Source organism: Salvelinus sp. IW2-2015, linkage group LG4q.1:29, assembly GCF_002910315.2.
Source record: "Salvelinus sp. IW2-2015 linkage group LG4q.1:29, ASM291031v2, whole genome shotgun sequence".
NCBI classification, from domain to species: Eukaryota; Metazoa; Chordata; class Actinopteri; order Salmoniformes; family Salmonidae; genus Salvelinus; species Salvelinus sp. IW2-2015.
In genome coordinates, this window is record NC_036842.1 from 36,288,587 (window position 1) to 36,305,392 (window position 16,806).

General features: G+C 41.9%; 1 protein-coding gene across 1 annotated transcript; it reads right to left on the minus strand.

The window, feature by feature from the left end:
- Positions 1–672: 672 nt before the first annotated feature.
- On the minus strand, positions 673–16,722 carry LOC111961928 (DEP domain-containing protein 1B). The gene is made up of 11 exons (XM_023984598.2): positions 16,531–16,722; positions 7,025–7,290; positions 6,425–6,566; positions 5,953–6,080; positions 5,710–5,840; positions 5,533–5,580; positions 5,191–5,331; positions 4,666–4,832; positions 4,352–4,528; positions 3,674–3,859; positions 673–3,566 (listed from the first exon to the last, which is right to left on the minus strand). Exons 1-11 carry the CDS (start codon positions 16,576–16,578, stop codon positions 3,402–3,404), a joined length of 1,599 nt encoding a protein of 532 aa, XP_023840366.1. The 5' UTR covers positions 16,579–16,722; the 3' UTR covers positions 673–3,401.
- Positions 16,723–16,806: the final 84 nt, after the last annotated feature.

Below are 16,806 nucleotides of genomic sequence, written 5' to 3' on the forward strand. Positions count from 1 at the left end.
AGCAATGTTATTTCCCTTCATTTAAATGGACTTTTACAAGGTGCTAAAATCAAGGGACAGCATTTACCACCACAATTCAAGAATGACCCTGGATTGTTCTGGAGTGGCGAACGATGAGACCAAATCTGAATACTATCGAAAACCTATGGCCAGATCTGAAAATCACAGTTGATGGAAGGCACCCACTCAAACACTGAAGAATTGGAGCAGTTTCCAGCTGAAGGGTGGGCCAAATTGCCAGGAGAAAAGTGCAGCAAGATCATTAATGATGGCTACAAGCGTCATGCACCCCCAAAATCAGAGGGGGCACAAAGCAGGTGAGGATGGCTTTTGCCTGCAAGCTAGAGCCATAAAATGTATGCTTAGTTCTATGTCGAAAGTACAGTGAGCACCAAACGTTTTGGGACAGTGACACATTTCTTGTTATTTTGGTTCTGTACTCAAGCACTTTTGATTTGAAATGATAAATATGAGGTTAAAGTGCTGACTGTTTATGGTATAGGAAGGTAATCATGAATCCTACCTACTTCATTGAAAACCAGGGTTGGAGAGCCTTTAGCCACAGTCCAATAAAAATGTGCTTTGATTCCATCTGAAAATGTGCCCTGTCCTCAACTGAATGCTATTTGTTGAGTGGATTTCATACACACAAGAAAGAGTCAACGAGACATCTTCTTTTACATTTCTTGTATTCATCAGGTTTCCTTATTCCAGCAAAAATGCAAGAGCAGCCACTTACTACCTGCAGTAAGGGCGTAACAGTCAAGATTCCAGCATTCTTCCATCTATTCACTAACATTATCAGCCAAAAATACTTGTATTGATATCATCTGTATAAAATTATCCAGTGCTAAAAGTTAGTTTTTTTTATAATTAAACACCTCTTAAAGAAAAAAGAAAAAAAGAGGTGATGAAAGCTAAAGTTGTCATTAGAGAAAGTAGGTACAGTAGTAAGACAAAGTGACAGGAAATAAAACAAAATGGAAAAACATAAACATGCTTGTTATAGTAAAGGACATACTGTGTGACTGTGTGAAAAATACTTCTTATAACTATATACAAAATGACTAACAACATTCCAACAAATAACCAATATTATCAACTGGCACTTCAGTGAGTTTTTCAGCATCATTCTTAACGACGGTTTCTAGTTCTCCAGTGTGATCAGAAAAACAGATGTAAAGACAGTGTCGATGAACGTAGTTTAGAGTTATCAAAAATATATTAAACTTGAAATAACATTTTCCATTACTGAAATACAGTACCATGACTATTAAATTTAAAAACAACACATTTGTCTCATGAAATGACTCGATCCACCCCAAAGCAAACTGGGGTGTGTCTCCAGAAGGCCTAGTAGAAAACAAAATGATTATGAAATTATATAATCAAATTAAGTGAATAAATCAGAGATGACTGACAATTCCATAGACCAGTGCTATATTGAAGAAAAGGTCTCTTCCAGCCCTTCAGTACCTATGTGTTCTGAGAAAGACCACACTCACCAAATAATATTAACAGGGACATATAGTGAACTCCAGAAGTATTGGGACAGGGACACATTTGTTGTTGTCTTAGCTCTTTACTCCAGAACTTTGGCTTTGAAATGATACAATGACTACGAGGTTCAAGTGCAGACGACTGTCGATCTTTCATTTGATTTGAGGGGATTGTCATCCATATCGGGTGAACCGTATAGAAATAACAGCACTTTTTGTACACTTTTGGGATAAATTCACTTGTGTATTAAAGTAGTTTAAAGTTTAGTATTTGGTCCCATATTCATAGTATGCAATGATTACATCACGCTTGTGACTCTACAATCTTGTTGTATGGAATTTGCTGTTTGTTTTGGTTGTGTTTCAGATTATTTTGTGCCATATTGAAATGCTTGGTAAATAATGTATTGTGTTATTTGAGTCAGTTATTGTAAATAAGAATACAATGTTTCTACATTAAATGTGGATCCCCACATGATTATGGATAATCTTGAATTAAATCATGAATAATGAGGAGTTAGAAACTTAAAATCACAAATATCATTCCCCAAAGACATGTTAACCTCTCAACACTACAATAATAGGAGAGGCTAGCATTTCTATGGGTGTGATATTTGTGCGTTTAACTTTCATCATTATTCACAATTTCATTAAGAACTATCAATAATCATGGTAGCATCCACCTTAATGTAGAAGTGTTAAAAAACCTTCTATTCTTCATATTTACAATAAAAGTGACTCCAAAATGACAATACATTATTCACTGTTCATTTCTATTGGGCACAAAATAATCTGAAACACAACCAAAACGAACAGCAGACGCATTCAACAAATGTMTATTCACAAGCTTGATGTAATCATTGCGTGCTTTGAATATGGAACCAAATACTAAACTTTTGACTACTTTAATACACATGTGAATTTGTTCCAATACTTTTGGTTCCCTAAAATGGCATGAAAATACCCTCAAATTAAAGCTGACAGTCTGCACTTTAACCCCATGGTCATCGTATCATTTCAAATCCAAAGTGCTGCAGTACAGAGCCAAAACAACAACAAATTGTCACTGTCCCAATACTTTTGGAGCTCACTGTAAATGGCCAATTGAAATGCATTTGACTTTTTAAAGATTCTGTGTTCACTTGGTGGAAGAAAAACATGGGCCTCCCGAGTGGTGCAGCGGTCTAAGACACTGCATCGCAGTGCTAGAGGCGTCACTACAGACCCAGGTTCGATCCCGGGCTGTATCACAATCAGCTGTGATCGGAAGTCCCATAAGGCGGCGCACAATTGGCCCAGCGTCGTCCGGGTTAGGGGAGGGTTTGGCCAGGGAGGCTTTACTTGGCACATCGCGCTCTAGCAACTCCTTGTGGCGGGCCGGGCGCCTGCAGGCTGACCTGGTCGTCAGTTGAACGGTGTTTCCTACAACACATTGGTGAGGGGGGCTTCCGGGTTAGGCGGGCGGTGCTAAGAACCATGTTTCAGAGGACGCATGACTCGACCTTCACCTCCCGAGCCCATTGGGGAGTTYCAGCGATGAGACAAGGTCAAAATTGTTTCGTTTTTTGAAACCAATTTAAACATGGCACACACATTTATAATTCTACCTGTAGTGACCAATTCTATGGACCTGTTATGCAGGATAATTTCCATTCACTGTTTAATGTTGGCTAACACAAGCTGCCCTTAATGGATTCCTAGCATCCTCTTCTTAGTTTAACAGTAGTTTCTAGTATAGTAAGTCAAATTGGCAACACTATTCCATCTATTGCCACTTTACCCCTGTGAATTCTATTCTCATTGACCTGCTGTGGAATAAGCTCCAAACACTCCAACACCCATAATCCTCCATGTCTCCTGGCCACACTGTAGAGGTCAGACGTGCAGAGTCAGAGGTGAGAGTTAGGCCCTAAAGCTCCAACTCCTTTGGAAAGGCTGGAAGGGTTTCTTCAGGGTTAGGAGCATGAGCTGGGGTTTGAGCCGTGGAGCTTTCTCTGGTAAGACGGCAGCCTTGCTCTCCGCTGTGGGGAACCGCCTGKGGTAGATCTCCGGATAGGACTTCTGAAACTGAAGAATGGTAAGATGATTAGTTTACAGCGCGCCAGTAGGCTGGAGATTGAAAACTCCTGCCCTAGCAAAGTTAATATAGGGAAAGAGATCTTCTTCGAGTGTACCTGCTTGAGTCTCTTCCTCTTGTCCTTGGCTGAGAGCTCAGTGTCGGCGATGAGGCCCTCCAGCAGCTCCTGCATGGACCCCTGGGAGCTGGAGACTCTCTGCTCCTCAAACTCTGCCCTGCTAATCTTCCTGCAGTACGACGGAGACACCAGGGAGGCGTCTGTATCCGCACCGGCATACTTTATCTGGGGGGTAGAGAAAGTGAGAGATGAAAAATAATTATTGGTCTGGGGTTGAGAGAGGGAGAGGCTGTTAAGAATCCTGCATGTTCAATGAAAATCCATAGAGATTGAGTTGATGCAACTGGTAGGTAAACGTAAATATATAAAAGTGACCATAGTATTGTAAGTTATGACATTATATAGCGGTTATTTAATTATCAGTCAAACTTGAACCCAGTATAGTGACAAAGCTTGAGAAATCAAACAATCGCTACCACACCAAGGGTGAAACGAAAGCACACCCTTTCACATACACCATTTGACCAGGGTCGTGTTCATTAGGCACCAAATTGAAGAAAACAGGACTAAAATAGAGAGGAATTATCTGGATTTGTCCCATCAGAAATGCAAATGTTCATTTTCCGTTGCGTACCCTAATGAACACGACCCAAGACAGGCTGTCAGTGTACTTTCTCTGGGTTTGTAAACAGTATGCTATGACCGCGTCAAGCTGACCTGTACCCTCCTGAGGTGGGAGAGGTGATCTTCCACATGTCTGTGCAGGTTAGAGGGCACCCTGAGGACACTGTCCTGGTGCTCCATCATGAAGGTGACCAGCTTGGTGGCCAGAAGCTCGTCCAGGTCCACCTCCTCTGCAGAGCCCAGGATGCAGCGCGAGAATGTCTGCACCATCTGACCACGAACAACGAGTGGGGAGTGAAAACAGAAAAATACAGTCACTTACTATGAAGAGCTTTGAAACCTAGTGGGAAAATCCATACAACTGCAAGCCCTCCATAACAACAGTTACGATGGAAAGTAGTTTGTACCAGGGTGCGTGTTGCTATGGCGTCGTTAAGCGGGGGAAGGGCGGGGTTCTGGCAGACCCTGGCCATGAGGCGGAGGAGCAGCTGGAGTCTGCGGCGGTTGGCCGGTGGCAGGAGGAGGCTGCACACCTGGAGGGCCTCTGCTGCCACCTCTTTCTGCTGCAGCAGACCTGGGGGAAGAGATGGCTTGAGGTACACAGGACCTTCCCTGGCATTGCATCTATCCGTCTCTCATGTGGTTTTGATAACATTTTGTTGGAGTGTTTATTACAAACCAAATGGTTCACGATTGTTTGCCCAATTTAAATATGGTAATGCAAGGCTACAGTAAGAGTTATGTGTGGCCCTGAAGTGTTCCGTTGACATTTAGCCACATAACAGCCACAGCGCTTCCTCTTCTACCTCACAAAGAGGCCATAGATCAGATTTTTTTAAATATTAAACTGATAAGAGAAATAATGCAGTGCTTCCTCTTCAGGAGTAGTGGTGTTTTCTACTATCATTGTTGTAAGTTGACACATTACTCACTGAGAATGTTGACAAAGACTTCATAGAGCTGGAAGGTCAACAGGGGCTCTTTGAGTCTCTGGAAGTACTCAGCCACCGTCCGCAGCACATCACGCTCAAAGCCTGGGTACATGGGCTGCTTGGTCTCCCTACCGTTGGGCCCTAAAGAAGAGAGGGATTCAAGCCTAACTTTATATATAAAACAAGAAGACCCAAAGGCAAACATGAGCAGATGTTGGGTCTTGCTGTATTGGTAAGAGCACGAAACCTTACATACTGCAGCTAATTAGTAACAAAGGTGATCCCAAAGCAGATGTTTAAATGATAAGAGGAGAGGTTTATCATCAGTATAGCTTTACTCACAGTTGGCTAGGCACTTCATTGCTGATAGAACCCAATAGGGCATGTCCTCTGGTAATGCAAAACATGAGAAAAAGAAAGTTAGGCTAAATTCTAAAATATAGTTTTAGTTAGTAATGTTAATCTTATACAGTAATAGTCATGAGCAATGTTACAGAATGACTGCAAAAAGTTGCATACCCGCTTTGTTCTTCACAATGACTATTCCTGTTTTGTTGACACTGAATACGTTGTGAATGATATGCTTTGCATTCACGTGTTTGGGATCCAACACTCCATCCATTGTCTTCAGACCCAGCACTCTCTGCAAACTAAAACAGAATGTAGTATTCAACAGTTGTAAAAGGAAAAGCAACGACACACACAGTGTGACCTACAAGCGCAAGTCCATTGATGGTGTGTGGTGGATAGCTAGCTACGTACTGTGTGATTGTCATTTTCTTCCAGATTTGGTCGACTTGCTTGGGGGTGATGTCACTCCTGCGTATGATTTTGCACTCGTGCACCTCTCCAATGGCTATGCTGTGTCTCTTGTTCCACGTCTCTGAGTTCTGAGGAAAATCCAAAACATAGAAATCTATGACACCAATGGAACCCTAAAATACTGTATATTAGTCCCACTGGGACCACCAATACGAAAGATATATGCACACATAACTTAAGTCACGTTGGATACAAGTGTCTGCTAAATGGCATACATTATATTATTATTAGTACATTTGAACATGTTTCCCAGTTTCTAAGTGCGTGTGTATAATAATAATAATAATAATTACTACATATTGTTGTGCCATCTCTAAAATGAAATGATTAAAAAAGGTCAGTGAAAACAGCAACAGCTAACTGTAAAGATAAACAGCTGTACTAGCCCCTGGCCTCCCTCAGTTTCTCTCACCAGGATCAGAGACTTCATGGGGATCTTCTCTGGCTGCGGCAGTTCCTCGTAGTCGTCCCAACGGATGAGCCGGGGCAGGTCGCAGTTCTCTGACACTGGAGGCCGCTGGGGCAGGGGCTTCAGGGGGGACGTAGGAGGGAACCTAGGGTCACAGAGGAGGGAAGTCAGGGGTATGAACCGGCAGCCCTTCCACACAATTCATGCACATGTAAGGACCACAGGCGTTCAGATGTCTTTATCTGCTCAATATCTCAGACCACATAAAAGCAGACAGGGTCATTTCATGTCAGGTGTGCATTGGCCTTTTTTGACACATTACTTTGCCTGCCTACTGCTCTCATAGAGCGGCAGGTAGSCTAGCGGTTTGGAGCGTTGGGCCAGTAAGCAGACTGGGTGAAAAACAAATTGTATCTGTCGATGTGAGCTTGAGCATAGCACCTAATTGCTCCTGTAAAAATCACTTTTGATAAGAGCGTCTGGTATATTACCAAAATGTCAAATGTAAATATGCAGCAAAGTCGTCAGCCATGACACCTTAGTACCATGAAAGGCAATGACATTGAAKACACACACATCCCAATAACAGGACATCATAATCACCTGTAGACTTGACCACTGTCCTCAAAGTCTTCTTTACCATAGCGGCCCTTAACATCCTCAACGACGTGGTTCTTCATGAATTTCCTGAGCAGTTGCAGYGTCTGGTACCGGGTCACCTCTGGCCCAAAGTTATGGTTTCGCTTCAGCAGCTCATGTAGCCAATCAACGGCCTCGGATCCAGTGAAGCTGTTGTCATAGCTACGGAAGTATGCCCAGTGTCTTTTCAGAGGCATGCCTCCACGGAAGAGCTTGATAGTTTCATTCCACTGCAGGACAGAGATCCAGTCAAGAGTTTTATTTAACACATATTTAGTGTTAATAATATGCTATGATGAGGAGTTACATCCTGTTTTTTAACAAATAGCCTAGCCAGTAACACCACAATTTCTACTTTCACATGAAGCATGTCAAATATAGGCCTAAATAACAAACTAAATGCATATGTAAATACATGCAGGGATATCATTGGCTTACAATTGGCTCATTCATTCCCCTCTCCCTTGTAACTATTCCCCAGGTCGTTGCTGTAAATGAGAATGTGTTCTCAGTCAACTTACCTGGTAAAATAACGGTAAAATAACGGTAAAATAAAATAAATCATGCCCATTGAAGCTTAGGGAGCACATACTCTTCAGTTTAATACATGAAGCAACAGCTAGAGTGCTAGATCTCTCTATATACACAAACAGTACCAGTCAAGTCTGGACACACCTACTCATTCAAGGATTTTTCTTTATTTTAACTATTTTATACATTGTAGAATAGTGATGACATCAAAACTATGAAACAACACATATGGAATCAATGTAGTAACCAAAAAAAGTGTTAAATCAAAATATATTTTATATTTGAGATTCTTCAAAGTAGCCACCCAAAGTAGCCGTCCAACTCATCCCAAACCATCCCAATTGGGTTGAGGTCGGGTGATTGTAGAGGCCAGGTCATCTGATGCTGCACTCCATCACTCTCCTTCTTGGCCAAATAACCTTTACACAGCTTGGAAGTGTGTTGGGTCATTGTCCTGTTGAAAAACAAATGATAGTGGGACTAAGCGCAAACCAGATGGGATGGCGTATCGCTGCAGAATGCTGTGGTAGCCATGCTGGTTAAGTGCGCCTTGAATTCTAAATGAATCAACGACAGTGTCACCAGCAAAGCACCTCCACACCTCCTCCTCCATGCTTCACTGTGGGAACCACACACGCGGAGATCATCCGTTCACCTACTCTGCGTCTCACAAAGACACGGTGGTTGGAACCAAAATTTTCAAGTTTGGACTGATCAGACCAAAGGACAGATTTCCACCGGTCTAATGTCCATTGCTCGTGTTTCTTGGCCCAAGCAAGTCTCTTCTTCTTACTGGTGTCCTTTAGTAGTGGTTTCTTTGCAGCAATTCGACCATGAAGACCTGATTCAATCAGTCTCCTCTGAACAGTTGATGTTGAGATGTGTCTGTTACCTGAACTCTGAAGCATTTTATTTGGGCTGCAATTTCTGAGGCTGGTAACTCCAATGAATTTATCCTCTGCAGCAGCGGTAACTCTGGGTCTTCCTTTCCTGTGGCGGTCCTCATGAGAGCTAGTATCATCATAGCGCTTGATGGTTTTTGCGACTGCACTTTAAGAAACTTTAGAAGTTCTTGAAATTTTCCGGATTGACTGACCATGTCTTAAAGTAATGATTGACTGTCGTTACTCTTTGCTTATTTGAGCTGTTCTTGCCATAATATGGACTTGGTCAGGACCTGAAGCAAGGATATACCATTTGAAAGGAAACACAAGTTTGTGGAAATGTGAAATGAATGTAGGAGAATATAACACATTATACACATTAAATATACACATTAAACTTGCGTTTTTTTGTACCATCATCTTTGAAATGCAAGAGAAAGGCCATAACGTATTATTACAGTTCAGGCGCAATTTAGATTCTGGCCACTAGATGGCAGCAGTGCATGTGCTTAGTTTTAGACTGATCCAATGAACCATTGTATTTCTGTTCAAAATGTTGTATCAAGACTACCCAAATGTGCCTAATTGGTTTATTGATACATTTTCAAGTTCATAARTGTGCACTCTCCTCAAACAATAGCATGGTATTCTTTCACTGTAATAGCTACTGGAAATTYGACAGTGCAGTTAAATTAACAAGAATTTAAGCTTTCTGACAATATCAGATATGTCTATGTCCTGGGAAATGTTCTTGTTACTTACAACCTCATGCTAATCGCATTAGCCTACGTTAGCTTAACCGTCCCGAGGGGGACCCACCGATCCTGTGGAGGTTAACTGAAATGCATTCCAGGTGACTGCCTTGCACACTTGGCATTCTCTCAACCAGCTTCATGAGGTAAAGGGTAGCTACTTTGAAGAATTTGTTTAACAATTTTTTGGTTACTACATGATTCCATATGTGTTATTTCATAGTCTTGATGTCTTCACTATTATTCTACAATGTAGAAAATAGTAAAAATAAAGAAAAACCCTTAAATGAGTTGGTGTGTCGAAACTTTTGACTGGTACTGTAGCTAGATCAGGGATGGGCAACTGGCGGAGCGGCCCCCTTTTGTAGGCCCGCGGACCAATAAAAAAATATCATAATAAATAAATACATTTTTTAGGAACTCCGTCGGGGTCTCAACTTACTGTTGACAGTTAGAATGATAGAATACACAAGGTTCAATTTCGAAATTTGGTTGACCATCAGCAGTCACTCAATTAGCCCATGTCTGCWAAAAAAATTMTTTAGATTCGTAAGTTAGCTGGCCGCTACACTATCTAAACTTGTAGAAAGCATGGTTGAATTAAGGACCGGGTTTTGGCTCATTGATCACCAGTTATCATATTAAAAACTGCAAACATTTGCTTCCACCCAATGGCAAAATTTCAGGAAATTTGTTATAAAATTGCAACCTTTTCTCTACGCCCCATTGCAAAATGTGTAGAATTGCAAGAAATTAACTTTAAAATTTAATTTTTGGGGGATGTGGGTACTCAGACCCCCTACGGCCCCTCGTGATGAGTTACGTTTTTTTGTGGACCCCATTCCATCAAAGTTGCCGATCGCTAGATCATGGTAATTAATATACTGTAGCTAGCTAGATGGCGCCACATCAAAAGAAAGCTGCATAGTAACTATGCCTAGATGGAGGGCTCTCACATCTATGGCTAGTTTCCCAGACACAGATTAAGCCTAGTTCTGGACTAAAAAGCCATTTCAATGAGATTCTCCATTGAGCACTAGGACTAGGTTTACTCAATGTCCGGGAAAATGGCCCATAATGTACAAGGATTTAGACTCATGATGGCACATCTTCAAGACCTTCAAGACCATCTACAAATGGTAGATGAAAATAGACAAACAAGTCAAGGAAATGCATATTTTAGGTACTTCATCTATCAGGCTTTTATAATATGGGTATTAGGCTACAATTTAAATCAATCCATGACCATGTTCATTGCCACTACTAGTTAGAAGCAAAACCATTGTTTATAGTGTTTGTTTCCTGTCCTCTGGGTTATTAGACTGGCAGCAATTAAAGTAATCTCCACAAAACGGTTCATTGCCTTCTGTAAATTAGGGTTAGAGACACAATTTCGTTGTTCCATTTAATTTTGTGATTAGACATGTTAATACAAATATGACAGTCTGCAGGTAATGGCTGTTGGCCAGAGGGTATCTTAAGTTGGTTGGAGATTCGCCAGACATTCGGACCTTTAAAGTTCAATAGCTCACGAATGTTTTGAGCTGCATAGCACAGGTTAGGCTCTTTATAAAAAAATATAAAAAAGGTGTACAACATTGCACAGGTCTTATTTATCCGATTCTGACCAGTTTCATAATCACATGGCAAAGGATAATGCAACTGGTTGGGGACCGTCAACAAAGTGCATGATCACAATATTACCATTTCAATAGCTCTTCAACCACGTGACTTACCAATCTTATTTCCACTTTGTATTTTTCCTTATATATTGAGAGGCATGTTGCGCACCCTTTAGTTCTCATAAAACGATTCCTAGATTAAACATATATATATTTTTGTTTTAAATCCCTTAACTCATCAGTTCCTTTAATACGTGATGTAGACACCTCAAACCAACTTTGGAATGTTCAAAGGGACAATTGTTGAATTTCTTTTACCTTAATTTATTAGTTACATTTTGGCCTTTGAATTTCAATAGCTCCTTGATCACATGACCTAGGCACTTCAAATCAACTTAGGAATGTTTGTATTATTCACAGGGTAGGGACACACATTGTATGTCTGCCATGAGTTTCACACAAAAGTAAGACTTTCTGCTCTGCAAAGTTAGACCGCCAGGTTTTGGGCATTCTGAATAGTATTGTGTTGAACAGTTAATCAGATTGTCACCTCTTATTTGGACTACTGTAATGCTCATCTCTAGTCTCTCTGTCAACCCTCTTCAATATGTTCACAATTCTGTTGCTTCAGCGCTCACCCACACCATTTTGGTGTCACCATTATGTCTCAATCTGTTTGCAGGCATTCTGATGGGCTGGCAAGGGGAGGGAAAATATAGTGTTCTCCCTCCTCTGGGTCCTTACCTGACGTTATGGTATAAAGTAAGGCTGCAGACTGAAGCGTTGGAAAAGTTTGCCGGCAGGCTGTATGCAACTTCTTACCATTGTGCACATTATCTGAATGCTTACAAGACAGTTGTTCACTCTATCCTTGGATCCTTTATTTCAAACCACTGGGACCCGAAAATTCCCTAATCCACACCAAAAACCTGGGAAAACATCCACTCTCCACCAACTCCCCTGCTCACCTACAAACCTCTCCATGTCCTGGCTCTTTCTTACCTCTCTGACATGCTGCACACCTAAATACCTTCCTTTTCACCCCCAACACCAGACTCCTGGCCACTGGGGAGCTTGTCTTCAGTGACTTCAGCTCAGCTGCAGTCCTCTGAAACATCCATCATCAATTTGCATATTTAAAACCAGACTGACAAACCATCTCTTTAGACAACACCTATGTTACACTCCAATAATTACCCAGTCTCCCAGTTCCTTGTTAGATGTTTTGACTAGAACCAAAACGTGATCATTTTACTCCAGTGCTAGTCTGCTGGCTTCCTGTTAAGGCTCAATGTTTTACTGTTAACATACAAAGCATTGCATGGACTTGCTTTTACTTATCTCTGATTTGGTTCCACCGTACATACCTACGGTACATGTGTTCTACAGTCATAAGACGAAGGCCTCCTTATTGTCCCTAGAATTTGTAAGGAAACAGCCGGAAGCAGGGCTTTCTCCTATAGAGCTCCTCTTTTATGGGATACTCTGCCGATCCATGTGAGAGACGCAGACTCGGTCTCAACCTTTAAGTCTTTACTGAAGACTCATCTGTTCAGTAGGTCCTATGATTGAGCGTAGTCGTTTTTTGCTCAGGGGAGCGAAAGTGAATGAGAAGTCACTGGCGAGAGGAACCGCCCTTGCCGTCTCTGCCTGGCTGGCTCCCCACTCTCTCTTGGGATTCTTATTATTACGGCGTCTGTGTCACTGGCTTGTTCATGCTGTCCTATGCTTTCCCTATAAGGACACATCACATCATGCCAGGCTTTGCTCGCTACACTCGACTCCCTTGGGTGGGTTGAGTCACAGACGTGATCTTCCTGTCCGGTTTTGCTTACCTTAGGGCTAGTGCGGTAGGGGAGATCTTCCCGGGCTATACTCGGCCTTGTCTCAGGGTAGTAAGTTAGAGGTCTCTTGATTTCCCCCGAGTGGTGTGGGAGCTGTGCTTTGATGTTTATCCTGCTTGATTGGCCCTGTCTGGGAGTCATTTTGGACGGGGCCAGTGTTGCCCAACCCCCACCCGTCTCAGTCTCAAGTATATATCCTGCAATAGCCTATGTGCCGGGGGTCTAGGGTCAGTCTGTCCAATCTGGTGTACTGTGTGATCTAAGGATAGGAGAATTTGAGGAAGCATGCCTAAGGCCATYCCGTACACAAGATAGGATAGGAGAATTTGAGAGAGCATGCCTATCTCGTGTACTGTGTGAAGGCTGATTTCGTTACCTCAGCTGAACCTCAATTGAGAACAGGTAGAGGTTCAGCATTTTCAATTACTTAGGGGCTATTAGACAGAAGCCTCAACTTCACTGAAAACAAAGTACATTTGACACTTACCTGCTATGGAGAAGGAGGCGCCTCAACGTAGTTCCCACAATCCTGCAGAGCTATTACACCTGCCACCTGTTACATCAAGCTGAGGAAGTCAGTCTGGGGTCTGTCGGTCTGGGGTCTGTTAGGCCACCTGTTACATCAAGCTGAGAAGTCGTCTGGGGTCTGCTGTCTGAGGCACCTGTTACATCAAGCTGAGGAAGTCAGTCTGGGGTCTGCTGTCTGAGGCCCACTGTTACATCAAGCTGAGGAAGTCGGTCTGGGGTCTGCTGTCGAGGCAACCTGTTACATCAAGCTGAGGAAGTCAGTCTGGGGTCTGCTGTCTGAGGCCACCTGTTACATCAAGCTGAGGAAGTCAGCTCTGGGGTCTGCTGTCTGAGGCCACCTGTTACATATCAAGCTGAGGAAGTCAGTCTGGGGTCTGCTGTCTGAGGCCACCTGTTACATCAAGCTGAGGACTGCTGTCTGAGGCCACCTGTTACATCAAGCTGAGGAAGTCGTTCTGGGGTCTGAGGCCACCTGTAGTCTGTGGTCTGCTGTCTGAGGGCAACAGTGCTCAGGCCTTAAGAGGCTGTATGACACACAAGCAAGGAAAAAAGCAACACAAATAGCATTGGACTCAATTCGCAATCAGTGTGGCTTCTTCCAGAGCCTGCCCTTTGGTCTAAGATACGCTAAGTACACTAACATTCATGACCAACTGAGGCAGGGGCAGCTTCATTCCCACTGCTCAATTATAATTTCCAATAGTTACACTTTTTTTTACTTTAGACCAAGGACCTAAGAAATTAATGGTGAAAAATAAATGTTTCAGAAAACCAAAGGGTGTGCAACATGCCTCTATGTAAGGAATAATGGACAGTGAGGTTGCTAAATCACATGGTTTCAAATATTTATATAAAAATTGTCTAAGTCAGTGTTCCCCAAACTCGGTCCTCAAGGTTGCACGGCTAGTTTTTTTTTGCCCTAGCACTACACAGCTCATTCAAATAATTAAAGCTTGATGATTTGTTTATTATTTGAATCAGCTGTGTAGTGCTAGGGCAAAAACCAAAACATGCACCCATTGGGGTCCCGAGGACCAAGTTTGGGAAACACTGGTCTAAGTGCATTTTGGGAAAACCGAAGGGTGTGCAGTGTGTCCCTCCCATTTGAACAATACAAAGTTGGTTTGAGGTGCCTATGTGATCGAAGAGCTATGGATTTTAAAGTGATTATTTTTTTTACAATATACAGTGCCTTCAGAAAGTATTCAGATCCTGAATTTTAAATGGTTTAAATTGAGATTGTGTGTCACTGGTCTACCCACAATAGCCCATAATATCAGTGGGAATATGGGAATATATAAATGGAATAGAGCTAAACACAGGCAAAATCCTAGAGGGAAACCTGGTTCAGTCTGCTTTCCACCAGAAACTGTGAGACAAATTCACCTTTCAGCAGGACAATAACCTAAAACACAAGGCCAAATATACAGTGGAGTTGGTTACCAAGGCGACATTGAATGTTCCTGTATGACCTAGTTACATTTTTGACTTAAATCGACTTGCACCCATTGGGAACATCTATGGCAAGACTTGAAAATGGCTGTCTAACAATGATCAACCAACTTGAAGAATTTTTTCAAAGAATAATGTGCAAATATTGTACAATCCAGGTGTGTAAAGCTCTTAGAAAGCTACCCAGAGAGATTCACAGCTGTAGTCAATGCCAAAAGGTGATTATAACATGTATTGACTCAGGAGTATGATTACTTATATAAATGAGATTTCTGTATTTCATTTAATATATTTTCAAAAATGGCTAAAAAACATGTTTTCACTGTCATTATGGGGTATTGTGTGTAGATGGGTGAGAAAAAAATATCAATTTAATCCATTTTGAATTCCTGATGTCACAAAATGTGGAATAAGTCAAGAGGTATGAATACTTTCTCAAGGCACTGTATATTTTTTTAAATATAGGAATCGTTTGAGAACTAAAGGGTGTGCAACATGCCTCTATATAAGGCATACTACAAAGTTGAAATGAGGTTGCTAAGTCACATTGAAGAGACAGTCATTTTAAAGTTTCAAATATTTATATGAAATCATGAACGCGCATTTTGGAAAAACCAAAGGGTGAACAATGTATTTCCCTACATGTGAACATTCCAAAGTTAGGTTGAGATGTCTAGGTCACATGGTCAAGGAGCAATTMAATTTTAAGTGTATTTTAATAAATATGCAATAAACTGAGATATTTTTTGGAGAGAACTAAAAGATCAATCAATCAAATGTATTTATAAAGCCCTTTTTACATCAGCCGATGTCACAAAGTGCTGTACAGAAACCCAGCCTAAAACCCCAAACAGCAAGCAATGCAGATGTAGAAGCACATGCCTCTATAGAAGGTATGATACAAAGGGTGCGTTCATAAATTCACTCTGGCTATGTACTCAGATTTCAGAGCACTCATCCGAGTGTGCCAGAGCGCAGAARTACTGATGAATTTACAAACYCGCAACACCCGTTGAATATGGCCGGTGTCAGTAAACTTTGGCAAAATATATGAAATTGTTGCCAGCAGCACAGTTAGTTGCCAACGCTCTGGATAACCAGCTCTGCTAGGGCAAGTAAAATGGTCAGAGTGCGGTGTTCTCTCATTTATGTCTGGACGTAGCTAGCAAGCTAGCTAAATTTAGCCAGTTCGCTTGGGTGGTTGACTGCTGTTGAGGTCAGAACGCTCAGGTCAACCCTACTCCTCAGCAAGATTGTACATTGCACTCTAAAATCCRGAGAGCGAAACGCTCTCAATTTAAGAACGGACAATCTGACAACGCTCTGAATTTATGAATGCCTAGAGCACTCTCTGGCACTCCAGAGTGAATTTACTAACGTTGAAATGAGGTTGCTAAGTCACGTMYTTAAAGCTATTGCAATTTGAATGTTGTGATCATGCACTTCGTTGATGGTCCCTAACTAGTTGCATTGACGGTGCCACAGACTGCCTACACTTTTGCCTTGTGATTATGAAACTCCTGTCGGGGAATTGGGAAAGTAAGACCTGTGCAAAGTTGTACAATTTTTTTTCACAAAGAGTCTAACCTGAAGTCCTGACTGGCAAAGATACCAACTTTACCACGGTGAGAAACCTTGCCAGAGTGCACTGGACAGCGCCGGGACGTTCCTTCAACGCTAGCCAGCCAAGAGTAATATCAATACCTAGTTGGCGTCAGCCAAAAAAACTGAGTTTTATCCGATTAAACGACAAAAGTCTTACAACATAACCAACAAGCCATTTGGCAAATTGACGTTGCCTATGCAAATGACCACAAAACTAGCTAGCAAACATTACTAGCATTGGACATAACTCACCAACTTTGTTGCCCTGTATGGACCCGGTCCGATCATTTTACCTTCCATTCTGGTACAATAACACACACAAACGTTACACAGCTTTCATAAACGAGAAGTTCTACCAAATATTATTGCAGACTATCGTTACTGCTGAAAACATAACATGCCATTGAGAAGCTAGCCTAGCTACGCCTCGCTGACCAACTTTGAATCTCGAGCGTCACATCTGAGCAATGCGATTGGAGCAGAGACAAGCGAACCCGGTCACATGATACGATGTCCAAATATGGACAT